This window comes from Pholcus phalangioides, unplaced genomic scaffold (assembly GCF_987345545.1).
Source record: "Pholcus phalangioides strain wild (caught in Gottingen) unplaced genomic scaffold, Ppha-v1.0 ptg000004l_1, whole genome shotgun sequence".
Classification (NCBI taxonomy): domain Eukaryota; kingdom Metazoa; phylum Arthropoda; class Arachnida; order Araneae; family Pholcidae; genus Pholcus; species Pholcus phalangioides.
This window is the reverse complement of record NW_028301597.1, coordinates 7410866-7437250: the sequence shown is the minus strand read 5'-3', so window position 1 is coordinate 7437250 and position 26385 is coordinate 7410866. Positions and strand designations below refer to the sequence as shown.

Sequence of the window (26385 nt, the reverse complement as noted above, 5' to 3'; positions counted from 1 at the left end):
TGAAAATGTCATCTGCAAATAGCTTCACTTTGGGAAGATTGTTTATCAGTTTCTAGAATCCACCCTGCTCAATGGATTTAAATAAGAAAATGAATTATGAACAAACTAACTATAAACTCTACTTAGAATTTTTTTTTCAAGCTCTTATCTATTGGTTTCCCTATTCAGAGACGTATCTGAGGATCACATTGGTGTATCTAGACAGTTAATTCTGTTCACACAATTGTTGAACATGCTGAATTAAAATAAAAATATATCTGTTTGAATTATTGCTGTGTTAAAAAAATTGGAAACACAGTTTTCAGTTTATTCTTTCAGCAAAAAGAATGACTGGCTTTCAGAATTTTGCAATTCTGAAAGCCAGAATTGTGAAAATTCCGAAGTGTTTTTCACTCATTAAGGGATATATATATTTTTCACACAATTTTCAATCACTAACACATAAAATATCTGCGATTTTTGTTTCTTTGCATGAGCTAAAGGTGAAAAAATCATGTTGATTTTAAGGAAAGAAAAGCTTGAGCAGAATTTTCTCAATGTTATAGGCAGAAAATATCAATGATTTGAACCTTATATCCAAGAAAAATTAACATCACCTTGACTTGACAAATTCCAGGTCACCAGGGCAACAAAAAATTGATATTTGGCATCTAAAATTTTCTGTATGTGATTATTAGCCCGGACAAAAGAACTATGATTGTCTCCTAATACATTTGGTTGGCACCTAGATTTTTTCCCCAATGTATCAAGCCCTGTTACCACTATAGAAAGAATTTGGGACCATGAAAATAAGTTGTGTGGCATTTTTGTAAATGCTCTTCTGCAGTTTTTCCATCTCCCTCCAAATCCACTATTTCCATCAACAGCCATTGACCGCAAGAGGGGACCGCATAGCACAACCCGTATGAAAGATTTTTTTCCTTGTTGTGTGTTAATGTAAGCAGGAATTTCAAAGTGAAGCCCTTCTCTCTTTTGTATCATTCCATAAATACTCAAGCCTTGTATATAAAATAAGTAAAGACATGGCAATATGTGTGAAATAAATCAACCTGCATTTTATCTTAGTAAAGAATCATGGCTGGCAGGGGCGTCGGAAGTATTTTCGACCAGTGGGTGCTCACGCAGCCGTTCGCCAGGGGGGGGGGGGGTCACCCCCCCCCTGAAGGATATCAAAAATTGAAAACGTATTTGTAAAAATAAATATAAAAAAAAACAAATACATTTTTGTATAAATTCTGTATATCATGGGTGGCTCGAGCCTCGGGGCAAAAGTCTCACCATGCGAGACGACATTAGTTACGCGTCACTTCGGCGTATAAGCCGCATCAGTGAAGCGATCCTGAAAATTCGCAACTGTTTCTAGCTAGATAAAATGCAGAAAAATTTAGTTTTCTCCGAGAGTCATTAATACGCTATAGTTCGAGTGTTTTTACAGACACGAAACACATTCTTTCTTTCTCTAAACTTTTCTGCAATTATATTTCTCTTTACTCCTGATTTAATACTTTTCCTTATAGCAGTGCTCTGTGCCGGTGGCACAGCCATAGGCGGAGATAGACTTGGAAGTCTGGGGGGGGGGCACAATGATGATGATGTCAATTCATATATACATTTATACATTAGATCAGTCGACTCCACCTTTGCCCGTATCTCCGCCCATGGGCACAGCCCAAAAGACATCCCTGTTTATATGCTGCTACAATATATAGATATACATCATATAGTAAATAGATGATGAGAGCATCATCTATTTACTACTCTTCGGCTCCAGTACTTAATAAATTAATATTTTTTATTTCTCGTGATAAGACAGATACTTTGGTAATAATTTCTAATAATTCATTATTGGATTCTTATATAAACAAGTCATGGTTTTTTCTTTATAATTATTTTTGCTACGAGCCTAATCTATGAAAATATTTTATTACGTAAATCTTTGAATTTATACAAAATGCTTTCAATGCATGCTTACTTGCATGTAATTATAATAGGGTAAGGTAATTAAGGTAGATGGATACTTTCGGAATAACATACAATAATTAAAACCTGAAAGTGTTGACTGTGAAGAGGTCATCTAAAAATATTATATCCAATAGTAGTAGACTGTCGAGCCATCGAGAGTAAATTAAATTTCAAATAATTTGGCAAGTACCAACCAAATTTATTGTGGCACTAATCATAACCAATTGAATAAGTATTTAGTCATGCCAGAGCATTGGTTATAAATTTTTTCTACAATCCTATGAGGGAGGGGGAACAACAATTAAAATGAATTTTTTTTCAGTATGTGATAGGCAATGGCAGCTCAAATGAGGTGTGACTCACGCAGACCCATGGAGCCACAGAAGAGGCATCACATCAGGGTTAAGGAAAAAAATAATTAGAGAAAAGTTTGAAAATTTTTCCTAAAAGGATGCAACAAAAAAGAGGTTTGGCTGTTCTAGCAATTTTCACGCAGGCAGATGAACCAACTTCAGGACCGTAACTAGCTCTTGGGCGCCGAATACATCATTAATTTATTATCATGAAAATTTATACCGCAGTAAAATATTTCATTTCATACTTTGAACAGGGCCGTAACTGGGGAGGGGGGGGGGACAACTGCCCCGGGTGGCAATTTTTTGGGTGGGAACGAAGAACACCATTACAAAATACAATATTTACAATAGTGATAAAAAAATTTAAAAAATTGAAACACATATAAGGAAGTCGTCGGGAAAAATGAATTTCACATGCAATATAGAATTCTTTGCATTTTACTTAACCTTTTCTCGTCAATCTTCATTGGATTCAGCTTACGCACTGCTTATTTTTCAAATAATAGGATTGATAATGAAAATTAGAATACACAAACTCACCCTCATGTATTTTCATCGAAGAAAAACTTTTCTTACACACTCGAGCGCGACAGTTTCAATTGTAAATCTGTCGATTCAAGTCCGGTAATTAAGAGAAATAACACTCTGCCATTAAGTTTCGAAACAAGATCCTACGAGAAACAGTTTCTGTATGAAAAATCTACAAAGATATCGCTGATAAGTTTAGTTTTACAACGAATTATATGAATCGCCACTATCTAGTGAATTCACCTGTTGAAAAAATCCAAATATGAAATGCCTAGATCTTTTCGATAGAGTAATTATGTTTGCATTTCATCTTCACTGTTTACACCAATGGTTCTCAAAGTGTGTGTCGCGACTACTAGAGGTACTGCGCTGAGCTGTCGATATTGATGTGTGTGTGGCAATCATTCTGGCCAGCAGTAAACATAGGTAGTACTGTACTTTTACTCGCTATCTAACATGCAAAAAAAGACGATGACGACTAAAGCAATTAGTGCAATGCCGTTGCTGTAAGTACAACCATGCTAATAAGATCCAATCACAATAAAGAATTGGCCATTAACAAAATCGGACAACCAAAACAATCTTCTACAGCTGGTTGTTGGCAGACTTCACTGATCGTGTGGCAATCATTCTGGCCAGCAGTAAACATAGGTAGTACTGTACTTTTACTCGCTATCTAACATGCAAAAAAAGACGATGACGACTAAAGCAATTAGTGCAATGCCGTTGCTGTAAGTACAACCATGCTAATAAGATCCAATCACAATAAAGAATTGGCCATTAACAAAATCGGACAACCAAAACAATCTTCTACAGCTGGTTGTTGGCAGACTTCACTGATCGTTTAATAGCATTTTTAGCGTTTTGGAAAATAAAAGAACTTTGGAAAAAGAAGAAAGAGGAATATCAATGGTTTCGAAATCTTCTTTGCATTTTTGGAGTTACCTCCCCTATACCTATGTACCATTTACCCCACACAAATATATCCGCTGCTACTTCCACACCCAAGGAGATGTCGGTCAAACTGAAAGACCCCGTCTTTGCATATGTTCTTTGGAATTCCTTCACTAATTGTAATAGCCACAAGCACTTTTTGATGTTATCAGGGTTTGAAACTGGAATCTGTTTCTTCTCCCACGAAATGTAAGTTTCAGGAGGGAAAAAAAAAAGCATTTTTCCCATTTCAGAAGAAAAGGATTTCTTTTACGATAATTGCGCCCCCCCCCCTAAATTTTGCGACCAGATGGGACCGCACCTTTTGCAACTGCTTAGGTCTGGTCTGCTTCAACAAAATGGAAAATAAAAAAACAACAATATTTCTGTTTGAGAAAGGGGGTCTTCCTTCTGTCACACAGAACCCATGGATGGTCACCCTTCAAAGAATAATATTTGGTATATAATAAAAGAATAAAAAGTGAATCGTTTCCTCATCCAAGATCATTGACCCTCCTGAAATCCTTCGGAAGAACCGAAATAAAAAATGTTCGAGCCCACGTGATCATGCGCAGGGCTACCTTTAAACAGAGATCTAAAAATCATACCCCCAACTGATGGGGGCTAACAGGGCTCCTACCAAGAATGGAGATTTGTTTTGGCACTTCCCCCAAATTTCTCACCACAAGCTGCCAATTCTACCTTGGAAATACTGTATACAGCGACACCCTGTCTTGGCCGATCTCGTGGCACACCCCTTTCAATTAGGAACCGTGGCTGTAGTCGGCACTGTTTGATTTCCAAACAAAAATATTGTGCCAAATGGAACCATGGCTCCAGAAGAGTGCCCAGGAAGGAATGAAGACTGGGCCTCCAAGTGATCAAAAATAGATAACTGAAAAAAATTGAAAATATTTAAGAAAATTTAATTAAAATATCATATTGGTATATAGAGAAAATACCCATATATGATATTTGAATTAAATTCTTTCATTTTAAAATGCTAATTTTTAGGGTTAGTACCGCAAGATTTTTCGGAAGATATTCCTTGTATCCTCCCGCAGCAGAGCCTCAGACTAAACTTTTCATGTGCCCTTTTATAGTTAATTTCCAATGTGCAAAACTAAAAATGATAAGAGAATCGTCCCGGGCCCCCGGACTGAAACCCTGTAAGCGAGCTGCTCCTGCCCAATATAGAGTCTTTTGCTATACATTAATGTAACAGAGTTTTTTTACATAAACAAATTTTTATATCAGTGGTTCTAAAAAGTGCACGTTGCGGTTCCTAGTGGGGTCACTGTGACTTTGCAACGTTGATGCGTGCCTGTTCCGTACTCTAAATTGATTTCTTTCATCACTTCGAAAAGGCGGAGGATAAACGATGGCTAGGACCAAGGCCCCACAAGGGTGAGGCTGACAGGGCTCCAGTCCTGGGACGATTCTCGTCATTTTTTGTTTTTCACGCTATAAATTCATTATAAAGGGGCCCCGTGAATGTCAGGTTGCGGCCCCTCTCAAAAGATACCATTGGCCCGGCATCTTTTGCGCCCTAACAATCTCATGGCCTCCACATCCTGGAGGAGCCATGCACGAGGGAGCCGTGGTTGGCAAACAATTGAGAACCACTTGATATTGTATAACCTAGCCTAGTATTGTATTGCTAACCTAGCTGCTTCAAATGAAAGAAGGTCCAAACACTCAGAGAACTTGCCTTGATGAGCAGTCTAAAGCTGCAAATCTTAACCTTTATCTACTCGTGCAGCCCCTTTTAGTATATAATTTCTATGACGTAGCTCCGTAGATTCGTCTCTTTTATTTATTTATCATTTACTGATTTATTATATTTTTTTCGAGTGACTGCGGAGCCTTTCCCGAAGTGCACATGAAGCCCCAAGGGCTCCGCGGAACACCGATTGAGTCTAAGGAAATAAATGCACACAAAATTGTACCACTGTCAAGACTTGTAAGCAAATTATCCCATATCTGCTGGCATAGGCGTACGCTGAATTTTCTCGAGGGGGTTCAGATTTTTTTAAGTTTTTTCCTGCAAAATAACACTATAATCTTGGCTCTCCCTTTGAGTACGCCAATGTCTGCCGGTATCAGTCATAAATAAGGAGACAAATTTTCCTTAAGAAATCTTTGGAGGCATTCATTTATTCGAGTGAAATGTGTGTCTGCATCACCCCATCAATGCAGAATTTCATTTATTGTAAAATACTTTTACCCTGAGATAATGGAAGGATGCCTGCGTGCAGGGCCGCAACTAGATACTTTTTCACACGGGACAAGCTGGAATTTTGGCACCCCTTGCATGAAGAGGAAGTAGTTACAGAATGAATTCGGTGCCCCCCCCCCCCCCCGGTTCAGCGCCCAGAGCACCAGATCCGCCTGCTTCCCCCTAGTTTCGCTCCTGCCTGTGTGGACAGAATCGTAAAAAAAAGTGGGTGTGGGCTCCAAAAATACCCATCGTAGGTGCCTGAAGCTGTAGGAATAACCACTGGATAAGTAGAGCAACAGGGCAGAGCAAGAGGTATAGGATGAAGAAAAAATATATTTTTCATTTTTTGTTAGGTTTTTGTTTATTGCAAAACACTTTGGGTGCTCAAGCAGCAGCAGCAGCACTCCCGGGTTCTGACGCCACACCAAAACATATGCATATGGATACCCTCCATCCCTTAGGCAAAACAGGGAAAAGGGACACAAGCAGAAATGTGAGAAAACGGGGGGAGGGGGGAACTACAGTAAAATGTTTGCTGTATCGGCGCCTAAAGGCTCTATCAATTGTGATGGCAGTGGGGACTCCAACAAGATTCAAGACTCATAGAGAGGAAAAACAGGCAGTTTTTCCTTTAATTTTTTTTTCGTGTTTGATATTTACGGAAAAAAATCAGAAATTTATATAGGAGGTTTTTCTTCCTAAATCAATTCTGTGGGTGCTCTGCCCCGTTCTACAAGAGAGTGTGGATGCTCGAGCACCCACAGCACCCCCGGCTCCGACGCCACTGATGGCTGGCATGAGAGAGATGGTGTCAGAATTGGAATATGTTATTTCTCGTGAAAAATTCCGCTTTGATATACAAGTGTTTGGATTACAAGCATGTTTGCAAAATGAATTATGCTCACAAACTGAAGTAAATCATATTTTGATTTTCTGTGTGTGCTCTGGTTTCATTAAAAAGATTTAAACTAAAGTGTATTTTTTCCATAATATAAAATGAACACATGCACAAATTTAATTGATATTTGCTGTTGTTAATAAAGGGGGAAGGAGAGAATGAAAATTTGAATGTGCAGCTCAAATAAACTATTATATAGTTTGATAAAATTTCATTTTTTAATCTTAGGATCTGCCACCAGTAAAAAGAATGAATGGGATGATGACCTGGATTCGGGACACTTGAGTGATGCTTTGCCACGTGGAAGTCAACCGTTGAAAAGAACAGCCGCTCCGCAAGCTACTAGAAGGCATCATGTCGAATGGTCCAGTATGACTCTTCCTCGCCCTAGCTTAGATTTAGAAGTGAGTACCTTATATTAGAGCAAATATTTTATGTATCTTATAATGCCTGTGTTTTCATCAGATAAACTCTTGTGGAAACATTTGAAAACAGCAAATGTTTTAGGTTCTTATTTCAATAAGTATTTACATGACTTACTCTTATGTTCATGAGTCTCAGTTAATACAGTAGAATAGGGGTGAACAATAGGGTGGGTTGAAGAAAAATAAGTGTTATTTTTAAATTGTTACACTGCAGAAAAGTTTCCCTCTTTAATAATGCGAAAAATGATGTAAAGATTTTTTAAATCGATTGATGTCTGTTCACTCATTGAACTTGAAGTTCATGGAAGTTGGTGAAACCAAACATTTTTGGGCTTTTAAAAACTGGGCTTATAAGCCCAATTTTTAAATTCTCTCGGGTGTCTTCAACATTTTTCTTGTCATGAGCACTGCCAATACCTATCATAAATCGCTTTTCTGCCTCTTGGCTAAGATCAAAGAGTAGTATTTTTATCATAAAAAAGAAGAGCACCCTTACAGCATGTTTGACATGTGTATATGTCTGAAATAAGGATGATCTCAATCTTCGAATGCAATTTGTACAGGGTGTTCAATGAGAACGTTGATCGAGTACGCATGAGCTCAAAATCGGACACGAGCAAACTGGACACTTCGCACGCTGCAGGTTGAAGAGATAGATCTTAGCTCTTTCAATATCTTCTGCATAAATTAAAATCAAATGATTCTGATGATCATCTTGATTCATATTTTTGAGCAATTTCCACCTTAAATTATTTTCTTTTCCCTCCCTGATGGTCTACCGCCATATTTCACACCTGAATATGGGAGCTATGTTAGATTCATATTGGTGAAATCTAACAGTGTGCTTGTTTGTCCAGCATTGTGTGTGTCTTCTGTTCAGTAGGTGGTGCTATCCATCCTCCAAATCACTGTGTGGATTTGCAATTTCATGTGTATTTGTGTTGTAAGTCTGCTAATCATGGTAGGGGCGGCTCTAGACAAAATCTCTACCCATGTAAGATCTACACTGCTGGCCACCGTAAATGCAACACCCTGAAGGAAGCATGCAAATAATATGAAATTTACAACATGCATTAGCGGAGGTGAGATATGCAAATGATTAGAATTTCAGCGCAGACGCACATCACGCGTGCCTGTGGCGCCACTTCAAAGCGCTATTTAAGGCTTGGAGATTTCGACGATTTGAAGTACGGCAATTGTGTTTTTCTTGTGGTTTTTTCAAAAAAACGATCAATTATGCCTCGTAGAAAACAGCGATCATCTTTTGATCAAGTATCCGAGTTCGACAGAGGAAGGATAGTGGCCTACCGAGATTGTGGATTATCTTTCAGGGAAATCGGTAGTCGTGTTGGACGAAACCAAACAACTGTAATGCGGATATGTGATCGTTGGATGCAGGAGGGTACGACGGACCGACGTGTTCGATCGCATCCACCTCAGTGCACCACTTCACGTGATGGCAGGCGTATTGTGCGTATGGCAGTGACGGATCGCTCAGCCACATCACGAACCATAGCACAGCCCATTCAGTCTGTACAGCATCATCCAGTGTCTGCGCGTACCATTCGACGCCGTTTACAGCAGAGTGGTCTGTCCGCAAGACGTCCATTGCTCGTCTACCCTTGACGCAGAACCACAGACGTCTCCGCCGCCAATGGTGCGATGAAAGAAGGATGTGGACGGCACAATGGAATGAAATTGTCTTTACTGACGAGTCACGCTTCTGTCTGCAACACCACGATGGTCGGATTCGAGTCTGGAGACACCGTGGAGAGAGGATGCTGAACAGCTGCGTTATGCACCGCCACACTGGTCCTGCACCGGGTATTATGGTATGGGGCGGTATTGGATATCACTCTCGCACTCCTCTAGTACGCATTGCCGGTACTTTAAAAAGCCAGCGCTACATCTCCGAGGTGTTGGAGCCAGTTGTCCTTCCTTACCTTCAGGGCTTGCCCACAGCCATATTTCAACAGGATAATGCGCGACCACACGTGGCACGCATTGTCCAAAGGTTCTTCGTCAATCGCCAGATTGAATTGCTTCCCTGGCCAGCTCGCTCTCCGGATCTTTCGCCGATAGAAAACATGTGGTCCATGGTTGCTCAACGATTGACCCAGATTACATCCCCAGCTGCCACACCAGATCAACTTTGGCAACACGTGGAAGCTGCTTGGTCTGCTGTACCCCAAGAACACATCCAAAGTCTCTTTGAATCAATGCCGAGGCATGTGGCAGCGGTGATTTCCAACAATGGCGGCTACTCTGGCTACTGATTTTGGCAGGAACCACACTTCACAGAAGTCTATAAATTTAATCATTTGATGCTTGGTCAACATGTTATCTACAAAATAAATATTGTTGCGATATCTCTTGTCTTTCTTGGTGTTGCAATTTGGGTGGCCAGCAGTGTATATTTGGTGCCCCCATACCAATTTTTTCCTAACCATCAATTCCTAAAAAATCCTAAAAAAATGGCTCAGCTTGTAATGTGCTGGTAACCGGCAACAGTGTGCAAACAGAAGTAGGCCCAAACGCAACAGCACACCTCCCTTATATAGAGGGGGAAAAAACCATGGTAGTCAAGGCAAAACTGGTCCGTCAGCCAAAGGAGCCAACCAATCCCAAGCTTTGGTTTTAGGTGTCATCGTATGGAAATAGAAGAACAGACCTCTGGCACTGAAACAGGAGCAGTCAAGGCCATTGGGACCAACTCATGACACCATATAGGAATAGTTACACTCCTTGAAACTTGTATAATCACAGTTAGGGTCAACTCCATTATCAATGGAGTTGATCCTAATTAGTTAACTGGAAACAGGGATGAAAAACAAAAACACAGCAAAAGTATGGGTGTCCTCAGCCACCCATACCTTAATGCAATTACAACTAGATAGCACATTTTCTTACAATAGCCAACTCAAAATTGGAGAACCTCAGAAAATCATATTTAGCAGACCACCTTATTGATTAGCGGTTTATTGGGTCCCATATCCGAATTTTCCCGATGTGAAACTGTGACGACTGTATAGTGACAAGATGACAAAACTGTGGATATATGATTGAGTTTTTACAGGTTTGGTTTTTTTTCAACAATCTAGAAAACTTTTTATTCAATTTGAATGAATGATCCAATCCTATACAATTTTTCACAAATGTGCATGTGTAATTTTGTGGGTACAGAGCAAATTTACATGGTAAATACGCTGTCTCTGAATTTTGGTGGACAGCTGCAAAATTACCGTAATTTCCCCGATATATACCCCTCACAAGGACAAACCCTAAAAAATTAGAAAATTTGCTGCTCGTTCAGAGACAGGGTTTTAAATTTTGTTTTTCTTTCACATAACTTCAATAATATTGAAGTAAAGGTAACCCCGGTATGGCATGCATGTTATTGATGTATGGTAACATAACATAACACAATATAATTTATTATGTTATGGTAAAGCTCTTGATTGAAAGAAGTGTAGAAGATGTTCGGGGTAAATATGGGCTTGAACTTAATCCCTAAATACAGTGCAGAAAGAAAGCTGCTCTATTTCTAGATTTTGTGCATGGAAAAAATTGCAGAAAAATATAGGGAGTTGAGCTTGGAACTTAGCTTAACTGCACTAAGTATCATCAATGCATTACAATCCGGCACCAGGGTTCCCCTGTTGAAAAAACAGGGAAATTATTTTTTGCATAAAGCCTTGCTCAAATTGCTGATTCAAAATAATAGCACGTGTTGTACCAACATAGATATTATTGGGCTTTCATCTTTACTTTTTGTATTGATATTTTGAGTTTGCTTACTTTTTTACCAAAACTCATCAAATCTGTGAAAGAATAATAACATGTAAATTATTAAGCAACATCATGCAAGTTGGAAGCACATCCATTAATTGTGGAAGAAACAATCTTGCCAATAGAATTTGTTTTATTTAGTTCTGTTGATGCTGAATGGCCCTTTGATTGTACATCAAGTGAATTGAAATGCCTGCACCGTATGTGTGATACTGAGTTGCCACCACACATTCACTTCAATGGGGAGGGGGTGGTAATTATGAATGAAAGTACTTTTTTCTGCAAGAAAAATGTTGAACCATGAAGTAAATTTGGGCTCAACCTTTTACGTTACATAATTTTTGGTGTTCATATTTTTTGCTTGTAGCTCTATCGTATTTTATTCATTAATGCAGAATTAAATTTGAGCAATGAGGAGTGAAAAGCAGTTAGGTGATATGAAAATATGCATTCTTAATGATCAGCAAGATTTGTTTTTTAATTAATAAGTTAATTTTAATTAAAAAAAACTTGATTTAAATGAAAAAAAAATCAGATTTTTTTTTCATTTTTAAAATAAAATCATGGTTTTTTCATAAAAACACAACTTGATATTTCATCAGCTTATTTATGATATAGCCTGTGGGTTTATTTATTTAATATCCATAGGTTTATACTTTTTTGCGCTTTTCTGATCATAATATACGGTGAGGAGGAGGGGAGAGAAAAAGTTGGTACAGAGGTTTTTCCCGCTGTACTTTTTTTCTTAAGACTAGGAAAGTACTCATTCCATGGAACACATGAATGAAATTATTATGTTACCTTTCCTGAAATTCTGTGCGCTATGCATCAGCGTCATCTCTGCATGTATATGTAATTTACATCATATTGCAAAACTAGTTAGATAAATTGACACGTTCAAAATTTAACTTTTAAGAGAAATAAGGCATAACTGATCTTGATAAGGACTAGATTTTACGTAGCTATCTCTAGCTTCACGTCTACATACTTTAGTTGACAACTGGATAACAAGTTTGACACATCCATCGACTGTCTGAGTGCGACAGGGAAACTTTTTTATGCCTCTGATGTGGTTAGTATCAAAATTGATGTAAGATATTATATCATCACCACATGCTTCCTGTAACATTGGGAGAGGATACAACAGGCCAGTATATTCTAGTAAATAATCTAATAGGTTTTCCTTTAGAGGCGAATTATCATGCTTTTAAAATTGTTCTATATCCAAGCTCTTTCAAATGTGTTCCGTCATCAACAATCATAGCAAATCGTAAATTTTCTAGGTGCACAAAGATCACATGTGTTCAATTACTGGATTAACAATTTGGAATAAATGAATATCGCAATGTTTGAACTGCTAGAAAAAACATGTTTAGCGTGTCACTAAAATACTTCTTTTTTGATGTGGAACTACACAGGTATGCATGATTTCAAGATGAAGAGAACTTCAAGTTCTTATAAGGATTGGGCTAACTTATGTAATTAACCTTAGCACTCTATATTGGCCGCAGTTAGAATGTGACAGAGGACCAGGATCTGAAATTGACAAATCCTCTGGACAATGACCCAACTATTTTCTATTGATATGTCTAATAAATACAGTACTGCTGATCTTTGCTCAGCATCTTTCTGTCTACTTCTAGAATTAAACAATCTACAGATTCATACTCCACCACAGGAAGCTTCTCACACCCAGTTAGCTGTAATCCAATGGGCCCAGAAGAAGATTTTGGCCCTGCTGGTGTAACGTGCCGATGATCCCCCGGCGTAAAAGTCCGTAGTCACCGTCACGTTATCTGTTGTCATAAATGTTACTAGTCTGCAGCTGTGATCGTATGGCGACGATCAAGGCCGATCGTGATGTCCGCCTGCGATCGCATGCAAATGAGGTGACCTTGAAGCCGATTGGCTTGATCAGACACGTGCGGTCCGATGTTTTTCCTTTAAATACCGGCCGTACGTTGTAACAATGCTGATTCTGCATTCATCTAATCTAGTTCTATTCAACTGAAGCCCTCTAGTAGGACGGTTCACCGTCTTGCTACCATATCCATTGGCCTTAAGCTGAATTGTTAAAATGCAATAATTTACATTGTTTGAATCCGTTTTCCGGCAGGTCCGGAATCAAAAATATTAAATAATCTTCACAGTCAAAGTTCTTCATTGCTGATCAAGGTGGTCCGGCCCTCAACCGAGAGGCCCCCCGGAGCTGAGCAAGGTGGTCCGGCCCTCAACTGAGAGGCCCCCTGGAGCTGATCAAGGTGGCCCAGCCCTCAACCGAGAGGCCCCCTGGAGCTGATCAAGGTGGTCCGGCCCTCAACCGAGAGGCCCCCTGGAGCTGATCAAGGTGTTCCGGCTCTCAACCGAGAAAACTTCTCTGATATTTATGGGGAAAGGCTAACAACATCGGATGTCCGATCACTATACAAGATGACTGTTGATGATCATCAATTGGTGAGCCAGTATCTTTACTGTTAACGTCAAATAGAGGGCTCCACGTTATACTAATCTATTGTTAAAATTGACTAACCCTATAATTAATTGAATAAATAATATTTCATGCGAAAGTTTATTTGCAATCATTTTCCACTTGTCGTTTGCCGCTTTATTACTGGATATTTCGAACCGGGCAAGCAACTCCCATAAGGGACGTTGCACTGGTTGCACCATCTATATGGGTGAAAAATATGAAAGAAAGGGAGTTTGTTGTGAAATGGGGTGGACACACGATGCATTGTAGTGTTCTTCGAACGTGCAGTTTACACGTGCTCCAGTCACACTCAGGCTGTCAAGAGATGTGCCTAACTTGTTACTGAGGCCTCAACTAAAGTATGTGGATGTGAAGCTAGAGATAGCTACATCAGATTTACACTGTTATCAAAATCAGGGCCGTCTTAAGAGCATAATGATACCCAGACCAAATGATTTTTCTGAGGCCCTAAAAGGTAAATTCTAGAAAATTTCAACCAAATCTCATTTTTATGAGGCTCCTCTTCTCTTGAGGCCCCGGGCCATGCGTTAAGATGGCACTGATCAAAATCATTCATGCCTCATTTCTCCCAAAGGTCAGAATTTAAACATGTACACTTGGAAAAGAAACAGTAAAAGAAACTATAAACCACTGACTCTTAGTCAATTTTCATAACTAGTTTTAAAATATAATACAAATTACACTCTCTCCCCTACTTTAGATGGTTGAATGGGTAGAGTGTGGATGGAAGTCGACGTGCAGCCACCTCATCCTGGTGACTCTGGGTCGTTTTTTTCTGCCAAAACGTGCAAAAAGCTCCATAGTGAAACTTGCAAAAATTTGGCCAATTCCAGTTTTTTTTAATACATTGCATGAACGATAAACATTGAAATATTAATGATGGTTTGATTTATCTTACTTTATTGAACCATAAAATAAGCATAACGTAAAATTTTGGGTAATATTAAAAAATTTAAGAAAAACATTAAGTTTTGTCAATTTCCATAAACTTCAAGTATGATGTGCAAACGGAAGATGTCATCTGATTTAAAAAATTATCATGTAATTTTTCTCATTGTTAAAGGAGACAACTTTTCCGCACTATAGCGATGTGAAAATAAAAACTTAATTTTTTTTTACCCATCCTGGTGCACAAACTTCAGAATTAATGAAAGAAATAATTTAATCTTTTTCTATCTTTAGAAGAGGTTTTTTTTTAGTCTTTAAAAGAAAATTAATTGCAATATTTAGAGACTAAACTACGTTTCAATGAGGAAATTGACAGGCACGAACTGTGTTATTCAATGTGTCATATGTTTTGTAGGCCTATGATATATATGTGTATGTGGCCTCCTTTATTCATTATGGATGGTGTGAAATAAAGTAGGTAGAAATTTAATCTCTGAAAGTTTTAATCAAAATTAAATATGCGCCTATTCATGTGAAAAATATGCATTTGTGAAAAAAGTCCTTGAATTTTTAAGTTTTACCGTGAAAAGTCCTTGAATTTTTAAGTTTTACCGTGAAAAGTCCTTGAATTTTTAAGTTTTACCGTGAAAAGTCCTTGAATTTTTTTTCGTTGGAAGAGTACGAACCATGTAGAGGAAGCTTTATCAACATACTTGATGATATGAAGAAGAGAAGGAACGGCAAACAGAAATCACAATGTTCTTTCAGAAAACATTGTCAACAATCGCTACACCCTCTTTTACATCCCCTTCTATTTTCTGTGTCACCCTGTTCTTCTCGTGATGTTCAATAAATGAGATATACGAAAAACCAATGGTTTCGATTATCCTGTATTTACGACCACCCCTAAACGTAATCCCTGCGAAATGACCCTGTAACATCTCTTAGCACTTTGTTGTTCATTGGTAATTCGAAGTATGAAGGCTGTATAACAACTTCACGATTACCAGATAACAACATAAGTGTGGAACAACTAGTTTTTGAGTATGACAAAGATCTAAGGATAGAAATTTATAAATTCTTTCGTGAATTTTCCATTTATATGTATTTCTGCCAGCTCTATTAGGACAAGTTGTAATGTGTCAACAGCTTCATCAACATGATTTTTTTTTCTGACTCTAATTTTTTGAGTTTTTCCTCTACATTTTGTACATATGTTGTACAAATATATTTATTATATATTATTATATATTATTATTATATATTTAATTAATTATTATATTATATATTTATTATATTAATTATTATATATTATTATTTATTATATTAATTATTATATATTATTATTTATATATTATTTATTATATATTTAATATATTTAAATATATGTTGTACAAGTATATTTCCTGTACATTTTGTACATATACATTAGGCAGCATGTTCAATGACTTCAATGAGTAATACTTTTTGTCTTTCAATCAATCATATTATGGTCTTGAAACCCTCCCCAATACTTCATATGATTGAGAACAAATTAAATACATTTGAGCCCAGATTTTTAACACCACCATCCGTCCCAAAGAATTTTGGTACTATAATGAGTTTATGTGGCATTATTTCAGATCATGGTCAAAATACTGTTTCAGAGAAGCACTGTCACATAAATTCACCATTTGTTTGGAACTACTGTATCTCAATGTCTTATTAGTGTTACTCTATGAAAAAAATAACCTCTTTTATACATATTAAATTTGAAGTTGAGAAAATTGGTAGAACTGTAAAATTACTTGAATATTCCTGTATATAAAACTTGACAAACATACACTTAACACTGAAATTATTGTAATTCTGTATGAATTACAATGTATTTTATAAGCAAGTGCAAAAACAAGATAAACAAAAGTGCTGAACAAAATTACGATTTTTCCACTTCAAAAAGTGTAAATTGCCTAGATTTTGCGAAAAAGTAGAAAAATCAAATTTCAGCATTTATTCGTCAAAACTGGCAAATTTTGCATTTATCGTGGTTATTTCGTAAATACGAAATTTACCTATCACTAATAATCACCTTCATTCTAAGATACAGAAATATTATTTTCTTTAATGCACATACACTTAAATTCTGTATCACTCACATTTCTTTAAAAGTTGTGCAATTCAGCCGTGTTGGTTTTTCGTGCTTTCAAACTTCAATATTGTGGTCTGCAAACTTCAATATTCACTGTCTTCTTGAAGGGAAAAGAGACAGGGACAGAGAATATTCCCTCAAAGGACTACTGTTGTAAATTACTAGAGAATATTCTCATTGAAAATAATAATTATTCTCAAGTTATTTATCAACATTATTTATTATAATACATATATTCTTGATAATACTCTCTGGAAAGATTTCCGTAATTGAAGAATATTCTCATCTAGGATTCAAGAATATTCTCTGGAAGGACTATTATTAATAACTTTAGAATAATTCTTATTCTTTTCTATAAGAATATTCCCCAGTAATTTATGAAAGTAGTCTTTCCAGAGAATATTCTCAAGGATATTATATGTAACTATATATTATAAATAACAGGAGAATATTCTCATCAAGAACTTATAAGAATATTCTCAAGTTACACTGCTGGCCACCCAAATTGCAACACCAAGAAAGGCAAGAGATATCGCAACAATATTTATTTTGTAGATAACATGTTGACCAAGCATCAAATGATTAAATTTATAGACTTCTGTGAAGTGTGGTTCCTGCCAAAATCAGTAGCCAGAGTAGCCGCCATTGTTGGAGATCACCGCTGCCACACGCCTCGGCATTGATTCAAAGAGACTTTGGATGTGTTCTTGGGGTACAGCAGACCAAGCAGCTTCCACGCTTTGCCAAAGTTGATCTGGTGTGGCAGCTGGGGATGTAATCTGGGTCAATCGTTGAGCAACCATGGACCACATGTTTTCTATCGGCGAAAGATCCGGAGAGCGAGCTGGCCAGGGAAGCAATTCAATCTGGCGATTGACGAAGAACCTTTGGACAATGCGTGCCACGTGTGATCGCGCATTATCCTGTTGAAATATAGCTGTGGGCAAGCCCTGAAGGTAAGGAAGGACAACTGGCTCCATCACCTTGGAGATGTAGCGCTGGCTTTTTAAAGTACCGGCAATGCGTACTAGAGGAGTGCGAGAGTGATATCCAATACCACCCCATACCATAATACCCGGTGCAGGACCAGTGTGGCGGTGCATAACGCAGCTGTTCAGCATCCTCTCTCCACGGTGTCTCCAGACTCGAATCCGACCATCGTGGTGTTGCAGACAGAAGCGTGACTCGTCAGTAAAGACAATTTCATTCCATTGTGCCGTCCACATCCTTCTTTCATCGCACCATTGGCAGCGGAGACGTCTGTGGTTCTGCGTCAAGGGTAGACGAAGCAATGGACAGTTGTTTGGTTTCGTCCAACACAACTACCGATTTCCCTGAAAGATAATCCACAATCTCTGTAGGCCACTATCCTTCCTCTGTCGAACTCGGATACTTGATCAAAAGATGATCGCTGTTTTTTACGAGGCATAATTGATCATTTTTTTGAAAAAACCACAAGAAAAACACAATTGCCGTACTTCAAATCGTCGAAATCTCCAAGCCTTAAATAGCGCTTTGAAGTGGTGCCACAGGCGCGCGTGATGTGCGTCTGCGCTGAAATTCTAATCATTTGCATATCTCACCTCCGCTAATGCATGTTGTAAATTTCATATTATTTGCATGCTTCCTTCAGGGTGTTGCATTTACGGTGGCCAGCAGTGTATATTTGTAATAGTAGTCCAACCAGAGAATATTCTCCGAAAGATTATTCTCAAGAATTTTACATTTCTACATATACCATTCAAAATGTTATGATGAGTGAGTAAAAAAATGCACTGTTGAAAAACTTATCTTGGCAACATTGCACAAACTGGTGCAGTGCGCTCATTCTACACGTATCCAGGTATTCATAAGAAATGTGCTTTCTAGCTTCTATTCGCCCCGACTACACCATTCCTTTTTTTTTTTGACCGATAATAACAGGGGAATGAAAAAGATAAATTCTAAATTTGTCTTGGAAAAAAAATGATGGGAAAAGAAATGTGGAAATTCTTAGAAAAGGAGACAGATTTTGTATACATCCAAACAATAGTTGGTGTTACGAGTTGGCGTTGGTGCTAAAATGGGTTTTTTGCATTATAATCCCTATGCAGAAGATTTAATCACAGGAACTTTTTAGCACTAAGCAGGGTTGGCACTGTAATAGGGAGGGGGGACTACAACAGGGTTTGACAGTATCTTTCTTGTTAATGCTTCCAAATAAAATTATGTGAGAGAAAAAATTCATTGAGTAGTGGAATTTTTATTTTGCTATCTTCTCTATGTTGAAAGGTAAATATTATACATGTGTTTTTCCTCCTGTATTAGAAGGGCTCATATCATATCTACCATTTTGATTTCACCATATTCAATATAACCATCTTTGTTAACATCATATCTTTCGATCATATCATCAACATCTCCTGAAATAAATAAAATACAGAGAATGAAAAACATTGAGAGGCGCAATTTATTTTTAAATATATCATTTATCAAGAAGAGGAAAAAAAATTTTGATTATTGTTATGTTTTGCAAGGTTGAGTGTTTATTATCACAAAAATTAGAAACTTTTTCTGGTTTTAATTTATACAAAAATTGCCACGTTTTCAAGACAAATAAAATTCAATTGGTCGAATGGTCGACGCGTTTCGGCTCTTCAATGGAGAGCCGTCATCAGGACCTCATGGTCAGAATTCACACGAATGAGTCGTGGAGGGGTGATGTTTACGTCTGGTCATCCGAAGAGTTCGCCTTTGTATTTGCTGCATCCGAGTGGTCTTTGGATGTGAATTGGGGAGCCATCTGTTCCAAAGTGTTGAAAATTTTGTCTCGACTGAGGTTGAGACGAAAGGCATGTTGTTCATCATGAATAAAGCTATTATCCTCGAGATACAAAGATAATCTCGCCTTAAAGATTCGTTCAAAAATCTTGGACAATCCCTGGAGCAAACTGATTGGGCGGAAATCATTTGCAAATACAGTAAAACCTCGATAAGTTGTCACCTCAGGTTATTGAAAAATTATGACGGCTTAAGCGGAGTGCCGTCGGTTCCAATGTGCAATGTTGTGAAAATTGTATAAATTTAAAGTAATATGAAATTTATCAAAGTATGAATCAAGATAACAATATTAACAAAATTTATAGATCACGAAAGAAAAAATAATACCAATTTTTTATCTTTTTTATCTCTTATTACTTAAATTATTGTGGTGAAATGTACTGTACACTTGAATACTTGTACTGTACACTGTTACTTGAATTAAACTAGTAATTTTTAATTTAGATTAACAGAGCAATTGTTATAATAGGTAGCTTTTCTTCATAACAGAACTTTCTATTGTGCTTAGTTTTACATATACATCAAATTTAATTTTAGTGTTTTAATTCTTCATCAGTAGTTCATGATACAACTACAAAGTAATCTCGAACACTTTTGACTTGGTGGAGGGGCCCTGGGCAGGGAAAAGTAAACAAAAAACCTCAACTTGGGAAAGAATGTCCAATTTTTTTCAACAAAGATATTTTGTTTAAATTTCAAGCACTAAATTAGTAGAGCCTATTCTTTCTATGATTATTTATTATTTGTGCCTGTTGCACTTTGACTTGATTAATTTGATTCTTCGATTTACATAATTTTTGATTTCCTTGCACTGTATGTAATCTTTGACGTATCAATAAATTTTGGTTTTGCCGGAGATGCCCTGGGGGGGGGGGGGGCGAAGTGCTTATGTTGCTTCTTGTGACAGAGCCTGGGTGTCTTGCAGTTTCTCCAGTAGAGCCCATGCAGAAATGAGATCTAGCTTGAACAGTCCCCAACGTTCCAAAAACCTTAGTCGGCAAATGAACTTCCCCAGCGTAACTTTCATTACTTAAACTGTTGCATTTGGGTATATAGGATTTTATGGTGACTTTTAAGCATATATGGCAATGCTGTTAAAAAGCTCTTTTTTTAATGGGAGACATAAAAAAATAGTCTGTTCCACTTTCTCAAATTTTGTCATAGTGACGAGTTAACTGAAATTAGTGGCGAGTGATCAAGAGTTTAATAACATTGTTGTCTATGAGAGCTGGAAGGGTCTGAAGAAAAATGACGACTTAACCAGAGTGACGACTTATTAGGGTGACGACTTAACAAGGTTTTACTGTAGTCTTATCTCCCTAGTTTTTGGAATGACTTTAATAATGGCATATTTTCAGATGGAAGGGAAATAAGAAAATTCCAATATCAAGATGGTAAATTGTGCTCAATTAAGTTTTGAAATTTTAATTTTCACCATATAAGCTGCATTTCTCCTAGCAAGGGCTGTTGGGGTGCCGATAAGGTAATAAATTGCAATCAAATAAATTTTGATTTCAACGTATAAGCCACACTTTGTTTTTTTTTGTCAGTAATTTTATGATGTTCTTTGTTCTCATTCACTCAGTCATTTGCTCACTTTCCCATTCACTTTCTTCCTCTTTCACTCGCTCATGGACTCGATAGCTTCGTGTCTAGTTGTTGTCTGGAATTTTCCGTTGATGAATTGCTGGTTGGTGAATTTTCCTAGTGGTGAAATGCATGGCAGTGAATTTTCCTAGCGATGAAATGCATGGCAGTGAATTTTCCTAGTGATGAAATGCATGGCAGTGAATTTTCCTAGCGGTGAATTGCATGGAGGTAAATTGTTGTCTGTGAATTTCCAGACACTGGTGATAATATTAGGTGGAAGAACTTTCAAAGCTGTGTTTGTAATATTATCATACCCAGTAGCCTTTTTATCTTTAAATCTTTTAATTATTTCGAGGATCCCATCACGATCAATGAGAGAAGCAATCAAGATATTATGTGGTTGATTGTTTTGTTGAAAGTTGTTAACCACTTGTTCAAAGTGTGCTTCTACAGTAGGTGGTTGGTTACTATTTTGTAAAAACTGGTCTTCATACAGGGTTGGTAAAAAAACCGGTTTTTTTGAAAAAAACCAAAAAACCGGGTTTTTTTGGTTTAAACCAGGTTTTTTTGGTTTAAACCGGTTTTTTTGTTTTAAATAGTATTAACATTAAAAACAATGAAATTTCTGAAAAATCATTCAAACTTCTGATAATTAACTAAAATAAAATGTTTATTAATGTAATTAACACTATTCCCATGCTAATTAATCAATAAATACATTTGAACAAAAACCAACTTTTGCAATTTAATTATTTTTTGCTTAACTCAATGGATTACTGTGTGTTTGAAAATTCTTTTAATGTTATTATTAATCATATAATATATAAAGGTTTTTCTCCAGTTACTTTCAGTATACTTAATTAGGAAGCTATTTTGCAAAAAGTAATAAAAATTAGGTGAATATAATGCATTTAATGAAGCATAAATAATGCAGATTAATTAGCAATGATTTACGATATACTGGGTGATTATAACTAAGGTTCTGATTTCAAAACACTAAAAAAAGAACGATTGTCAGAATGACTTGAAAATTGACATGAATATTCCTGAAAAAATTCAATTTTATTTGATAAAGGGGAAAAAATACTTAAAAATGTAAAATTAATGACATCATCCAACATGTGGGAAATTTGCTCGCAGAATGGAAACAATAGCCAGTCATGGCAGAATGATACCTTAATTATAGCATTTCACGAGCTCATAATTCATGGAAACATCACAAAAAACGAAGTAATTGAACAAATAACTACAACTTACTTAAGAAATGTAAAATATGTTGTCCACTGCGTGTTCTGGCTATGAGAAGTTGAAAGCACAAAAATTCTTGTTCAACAACAGAATCGGAGTATGCCATGGTCATAATGTGGATGTGCTTGCAATTCAGCTTTATTAAACCAAACATGCCCCCCCCCCCCACCCCGTTAATATTCCTGAGGAACTTCTAACATATAGGGAATGTGCTGGAGATTGCAATTCACCAAAGTTTGCAATCTGACCACTGTTTATAACATTTTGCTGTACCCCCACAGCCAGAAGTTGCAAGGGTTAAGGTGCATCCTGTCAAAATAGGTCTTCAGCAGCTGCTTTGCTGGTATTGCAATGTGCATCTTGATAGAAGTTCTATCCACACACTGATGCTGTGGAAGTGCCGAAATGATGTGGTTGCACAAAATAGATTATATTGCTGGCCAAGTACAGCATCATCTACTTGCACATTTTGCACTTTTTTCTTTTGCAAAAGAAACTTCCATTGCTTCAGGAGTATCCATGCAAATTTTCAAGTTATTCTGATCAGTACGTATTGTATAGTTTTGGAATCAAAACTTAAATTATAATCACCCTGTACATAGCTGATTATTTTTCATAAATCTGTTACTACTATACAGTAGAACCTTGATTAACTGGGCTTAACAGTGTGTGTGTGTGAAAGTATAAAAAAAAAAAACTATTGAATATTAAGACTGGGAGATATACAGTAGGAGATGTGCTACTTCTTATGGGAAAGAAAATGAAAATGTATGTGAGGTAGTATAACTACTAGTACACTAGTCTTTGTCCTTTAAGGACAGCTGGTCTTTATTGGATTATAGGACCACCTGCCCCTAGCATGATGGTGTCAATACTGTAGCTGCTTCTTTGTGAAGGGAAAAAGAAACCCTGTGAGATAATACACCACTACATTTAGATGTGTGATGCAATCCTTATTCATGAATTTGCTAAAGATTGAGCATCGGAATGTAGCCAAAGGTTAGAAAATGTTGTAAGAATGAGGAATTTTGGCTTTTGTATATACACTGCTGGCCACCCTAATTGCAACACCAAGAAAGACGAGATATCGCAACAATATTTATTTTGTAGATAACATGTTGACCAAGCATCAAATGATTAAATTTATAGACCTCTGTGAAGTGTGGTTCCTGCCAAAATCAGTAGCCAGAGTAGCTGTCATTGTTGGAGATCACCGCTGCCACACGCCTCGGCATTGATTCAAAGAGACTTTGGATGTGTTCTTGGGGTACAGCAGACCAAGCAGCTTCCACGTGTTGCCAAAGTTGATCTGTTGTGGCAGCTGGGGATGTAATCTGGGTCAATCGTTGAGCAACCATGGACTACATGTTTTCTATCGGCAAAAGATCCGGAGAGCGAGCTGGCCAGGGAAGCAATTCAATCTGGCGATTGACGAAGAACCTTTGGACAATGCGTGCCACGTGTGGTAGCACATTATCCTGTTGAAATATGGCTGTGGGCAAGCCCTGAAGGTAAGGAAGGACAACTGGCTCCAACACCTCGGAGATGTAGCGCTGGCTTTTTAAAGTACCGGCAATGCGTACTAGAGGAGTGCGAGAGTGATATCCAATACCGCCCCATACCATAATACCCGGTGCAGGACCAGTGTGGCGGTGCATAACGCAGATGTTCAGCATCCTCTCTCCATGGTGTCTCCAGACTCGAATCCGACCATCGTGGTGTTGCAGACAGAAGCGTGACTCGTCAGTAAAGACAATTTCATTCCATTGTGCCGTCCACATCCTTCTTTCATAGCACCATTGGCGGCGGAGACGTCTTTGGTTCTGCGTCAAGGGTAGACGAAGCAATGGACGTCTTACGGACAGACCACTCTGCTGTAAACGGTGTCGAATGGTACGCGCAGACACTGGATGATGCGGTACAGACTGAATGTGCTGTGCTATGGTTCGTGATGTGGCTGAGCGATCCGTCACTACCATACGCACAATACGCCTGTCATCACGTGAAGTTGTGCACTGAGGTGGATGCGATCAAACACGTCGGTCCGTCGTACCCTCCTGCATCCAACAATCACATATCCGCATTACATTTGTTTGGTTTCGTCCAACACGACTACCGATTTCCCTGAAAGATAATCCACAATCTCGGTAGGCCACTATCCTTCCTCTGTCGAACTCGGATACTTGATCAAAAGATGATCGTTGTTTTCTACGAGGCATAATTGATCGTTTTTTTTAAAAAACCAGAAGAAAAACACCGCCGTAATTCAAATCGTCGAAATCTCCAAGCCTTCAATAGCGCTTTGAAGTGGCGCCACAGGCGCACGTGATGTGCGTCTGCGCTGAAATTCTAATCATTTGCATGTCTCACCTCCGCTAATGCATGTTGTAAATTTCATATTATTTGCATGCTTCCTTCAGGGTGTTGCATTTATGGTGGCCAGCAGTGTGACTAAGATACTTCATATGAAAAATATATATATATTATGGCCACTTTTATGAGACTTTTTGAAAAAAACCACTTATAAAATCTTATGTCATTTAAAGATATACCATCAGAATGTACCCCAAGGATATAAAATATGGTAAAAATGAAACATTTTGGCTAATAATGAACCAATATGATATTTTTCAAGGGAAAAAAATGATATTTAGGCAACTTTTATTTGATTTTTTGAAAAAAACCGAAGTGGTTTTTTTAAAAAAACCACTTGGTTAAAACCAAGGTTTAAACCATGGTTTAAACCAACGTGGTTTAAACCAAACAACCCTGTCTTCATATGTGTTAGAGAATGACTCCTCTATTTCTTCATCAGTATATACAAGACCATTTGTACTATGCATTCTGTTAATGTTGATGGCTCTGGGCTTACAAATTCTAATTAGCTTCCAGAGGGACCCATGCGAAACATCAGCCTCGTCAACAAAATCATTCCACCTCTGAGGGTGATAATCCTTGAGGCTGTTTCTTATTTCTCTGGACATACAGTTCGGCATATTATGGAGACTGGGATCTCTTGTATGCTGTGCTCGTCTTCAGAGTTGATTTTTTAAATTAATTTTACACTTCAACTCCTCAGGGTTGCCATAATTTTTAAAAGGCTTAATACGCATTGTTGAATTATTTACGGCATTTTTAGTTAGCTCTAACTTTTTCTGCTGGTATATCGATGTTCTCTTTTGACAAACTATTGATCTCAATGATTGGTTCATTTTCCAATGCTGTATGGACGTTAGTTCAATCTGTACGAAGCATGTATAGGATTTGAAAAGTGACACCACTGTCAATCTCGAATAGTACAGAGTTATGGTCAGATCCAAGAGCACTGAGCACCTCAATGGTGACTCTGTGTAGTAGGTTTTTGTCAAGCCAAAGTCAAGTACGTCTGGCCTATGCTTAATGTTGTAGGGATAATGTGTAGATAATTGCAGTGCATCAACATCAATCATATTTGAATGAAAAAAATGTGCAAGCATCCTACCATCCTGATTTGTTGGGTGGCTTTAGAGTTGGCTCTCTTAGCGTCCTGGCTTATAGAGTTGAAATCGCCACCAAATATGGGCTTATTCCCATTGCTTCTAAATATTGCCTTTAGTAAGGGATGTTAAGTCAGTATAGTGGTGGCTTGTAGAAGGAACATATTACCATTGGTTGTTGATTTGGGTGGAAGATCAACTGTTACTAATTGCTATTGCATTAGTGTTTGAGATTCGCAATTAGCAGAAAGTGATAAATGAATTAGATTCTCTTGGGGCTAATAGGATAACCTCTATAAAGCTCTGCCAGATAACTGCGAGCTTATCTTTGTCTTCAGTGTTATCTTTAAGATTTTGGAAGGTGGTATTTGTGATGGTTGTTAAAGCAGTAGCAACTTCATTTGTGTCATGCTCAGTAGTTTCTTCATTCCTCGCAACAACTTTTTGTAACGGCCTGTGTGATTCTAAATCGATCAGTGTACCATGCAAGTGAATCCTGGAGGCCCAATGCCCAAGTGGCACAGTGGTAAGATGCTCATCTTCCACTATGAAGGTTACCATCATGGTCCATGGGTTCGAATCCAGCCATAGAATGTCAAAAGCAAGTTCTTTACCTACCAAACCTGGGGCGA

The 26385-nt window shown here is 37.7% G+C and overlaps 2 protein-coding genes across 7 annotated transcripts in view; one reads left to right on the top strand and one right to left on the bottom strand.

Annotated features, from left to right (window-relative positions):
* LOC149086509 (coiled-coil domain-containing protein AGAP005037-like) overlaps positions 1-26385 on the top strand; it is a 758714-nt gene that overhangs the window by 247467 nt on the left and 484862 nt on the right. For all 6 annotated transcript variants that reach the window (XM_089255964.1, XM_089255963.1, XM_089255967.1 and 3 more), the window contains one exon: positions 7127-7302. In XM_089255964.1, the coding sequence (XP_089112090.1) occupies positions 7127-7302 (176 nt within the window). The remainder of the gene's footprint in view (positions 1-7126; positions 7303-26385) is intronic.
* The window catches only part of LOC149086511 (uncharacterized), a 169795-nt gene that overhangs the window by 28235 nt on the left and 115175 nt on the right, over positions 1-26385 (bottom strand). Inside the window, exon 3 of the mRNA XM_089255972.1 lies at positions 18948-19021. Within this exon, the coding sequence (XP_089112098.1) occupies positions 18948-19021 (74 nt within the window). The remainder of the gene's footprint in view (positions 1-18947; positions 19022-26385) is intronic.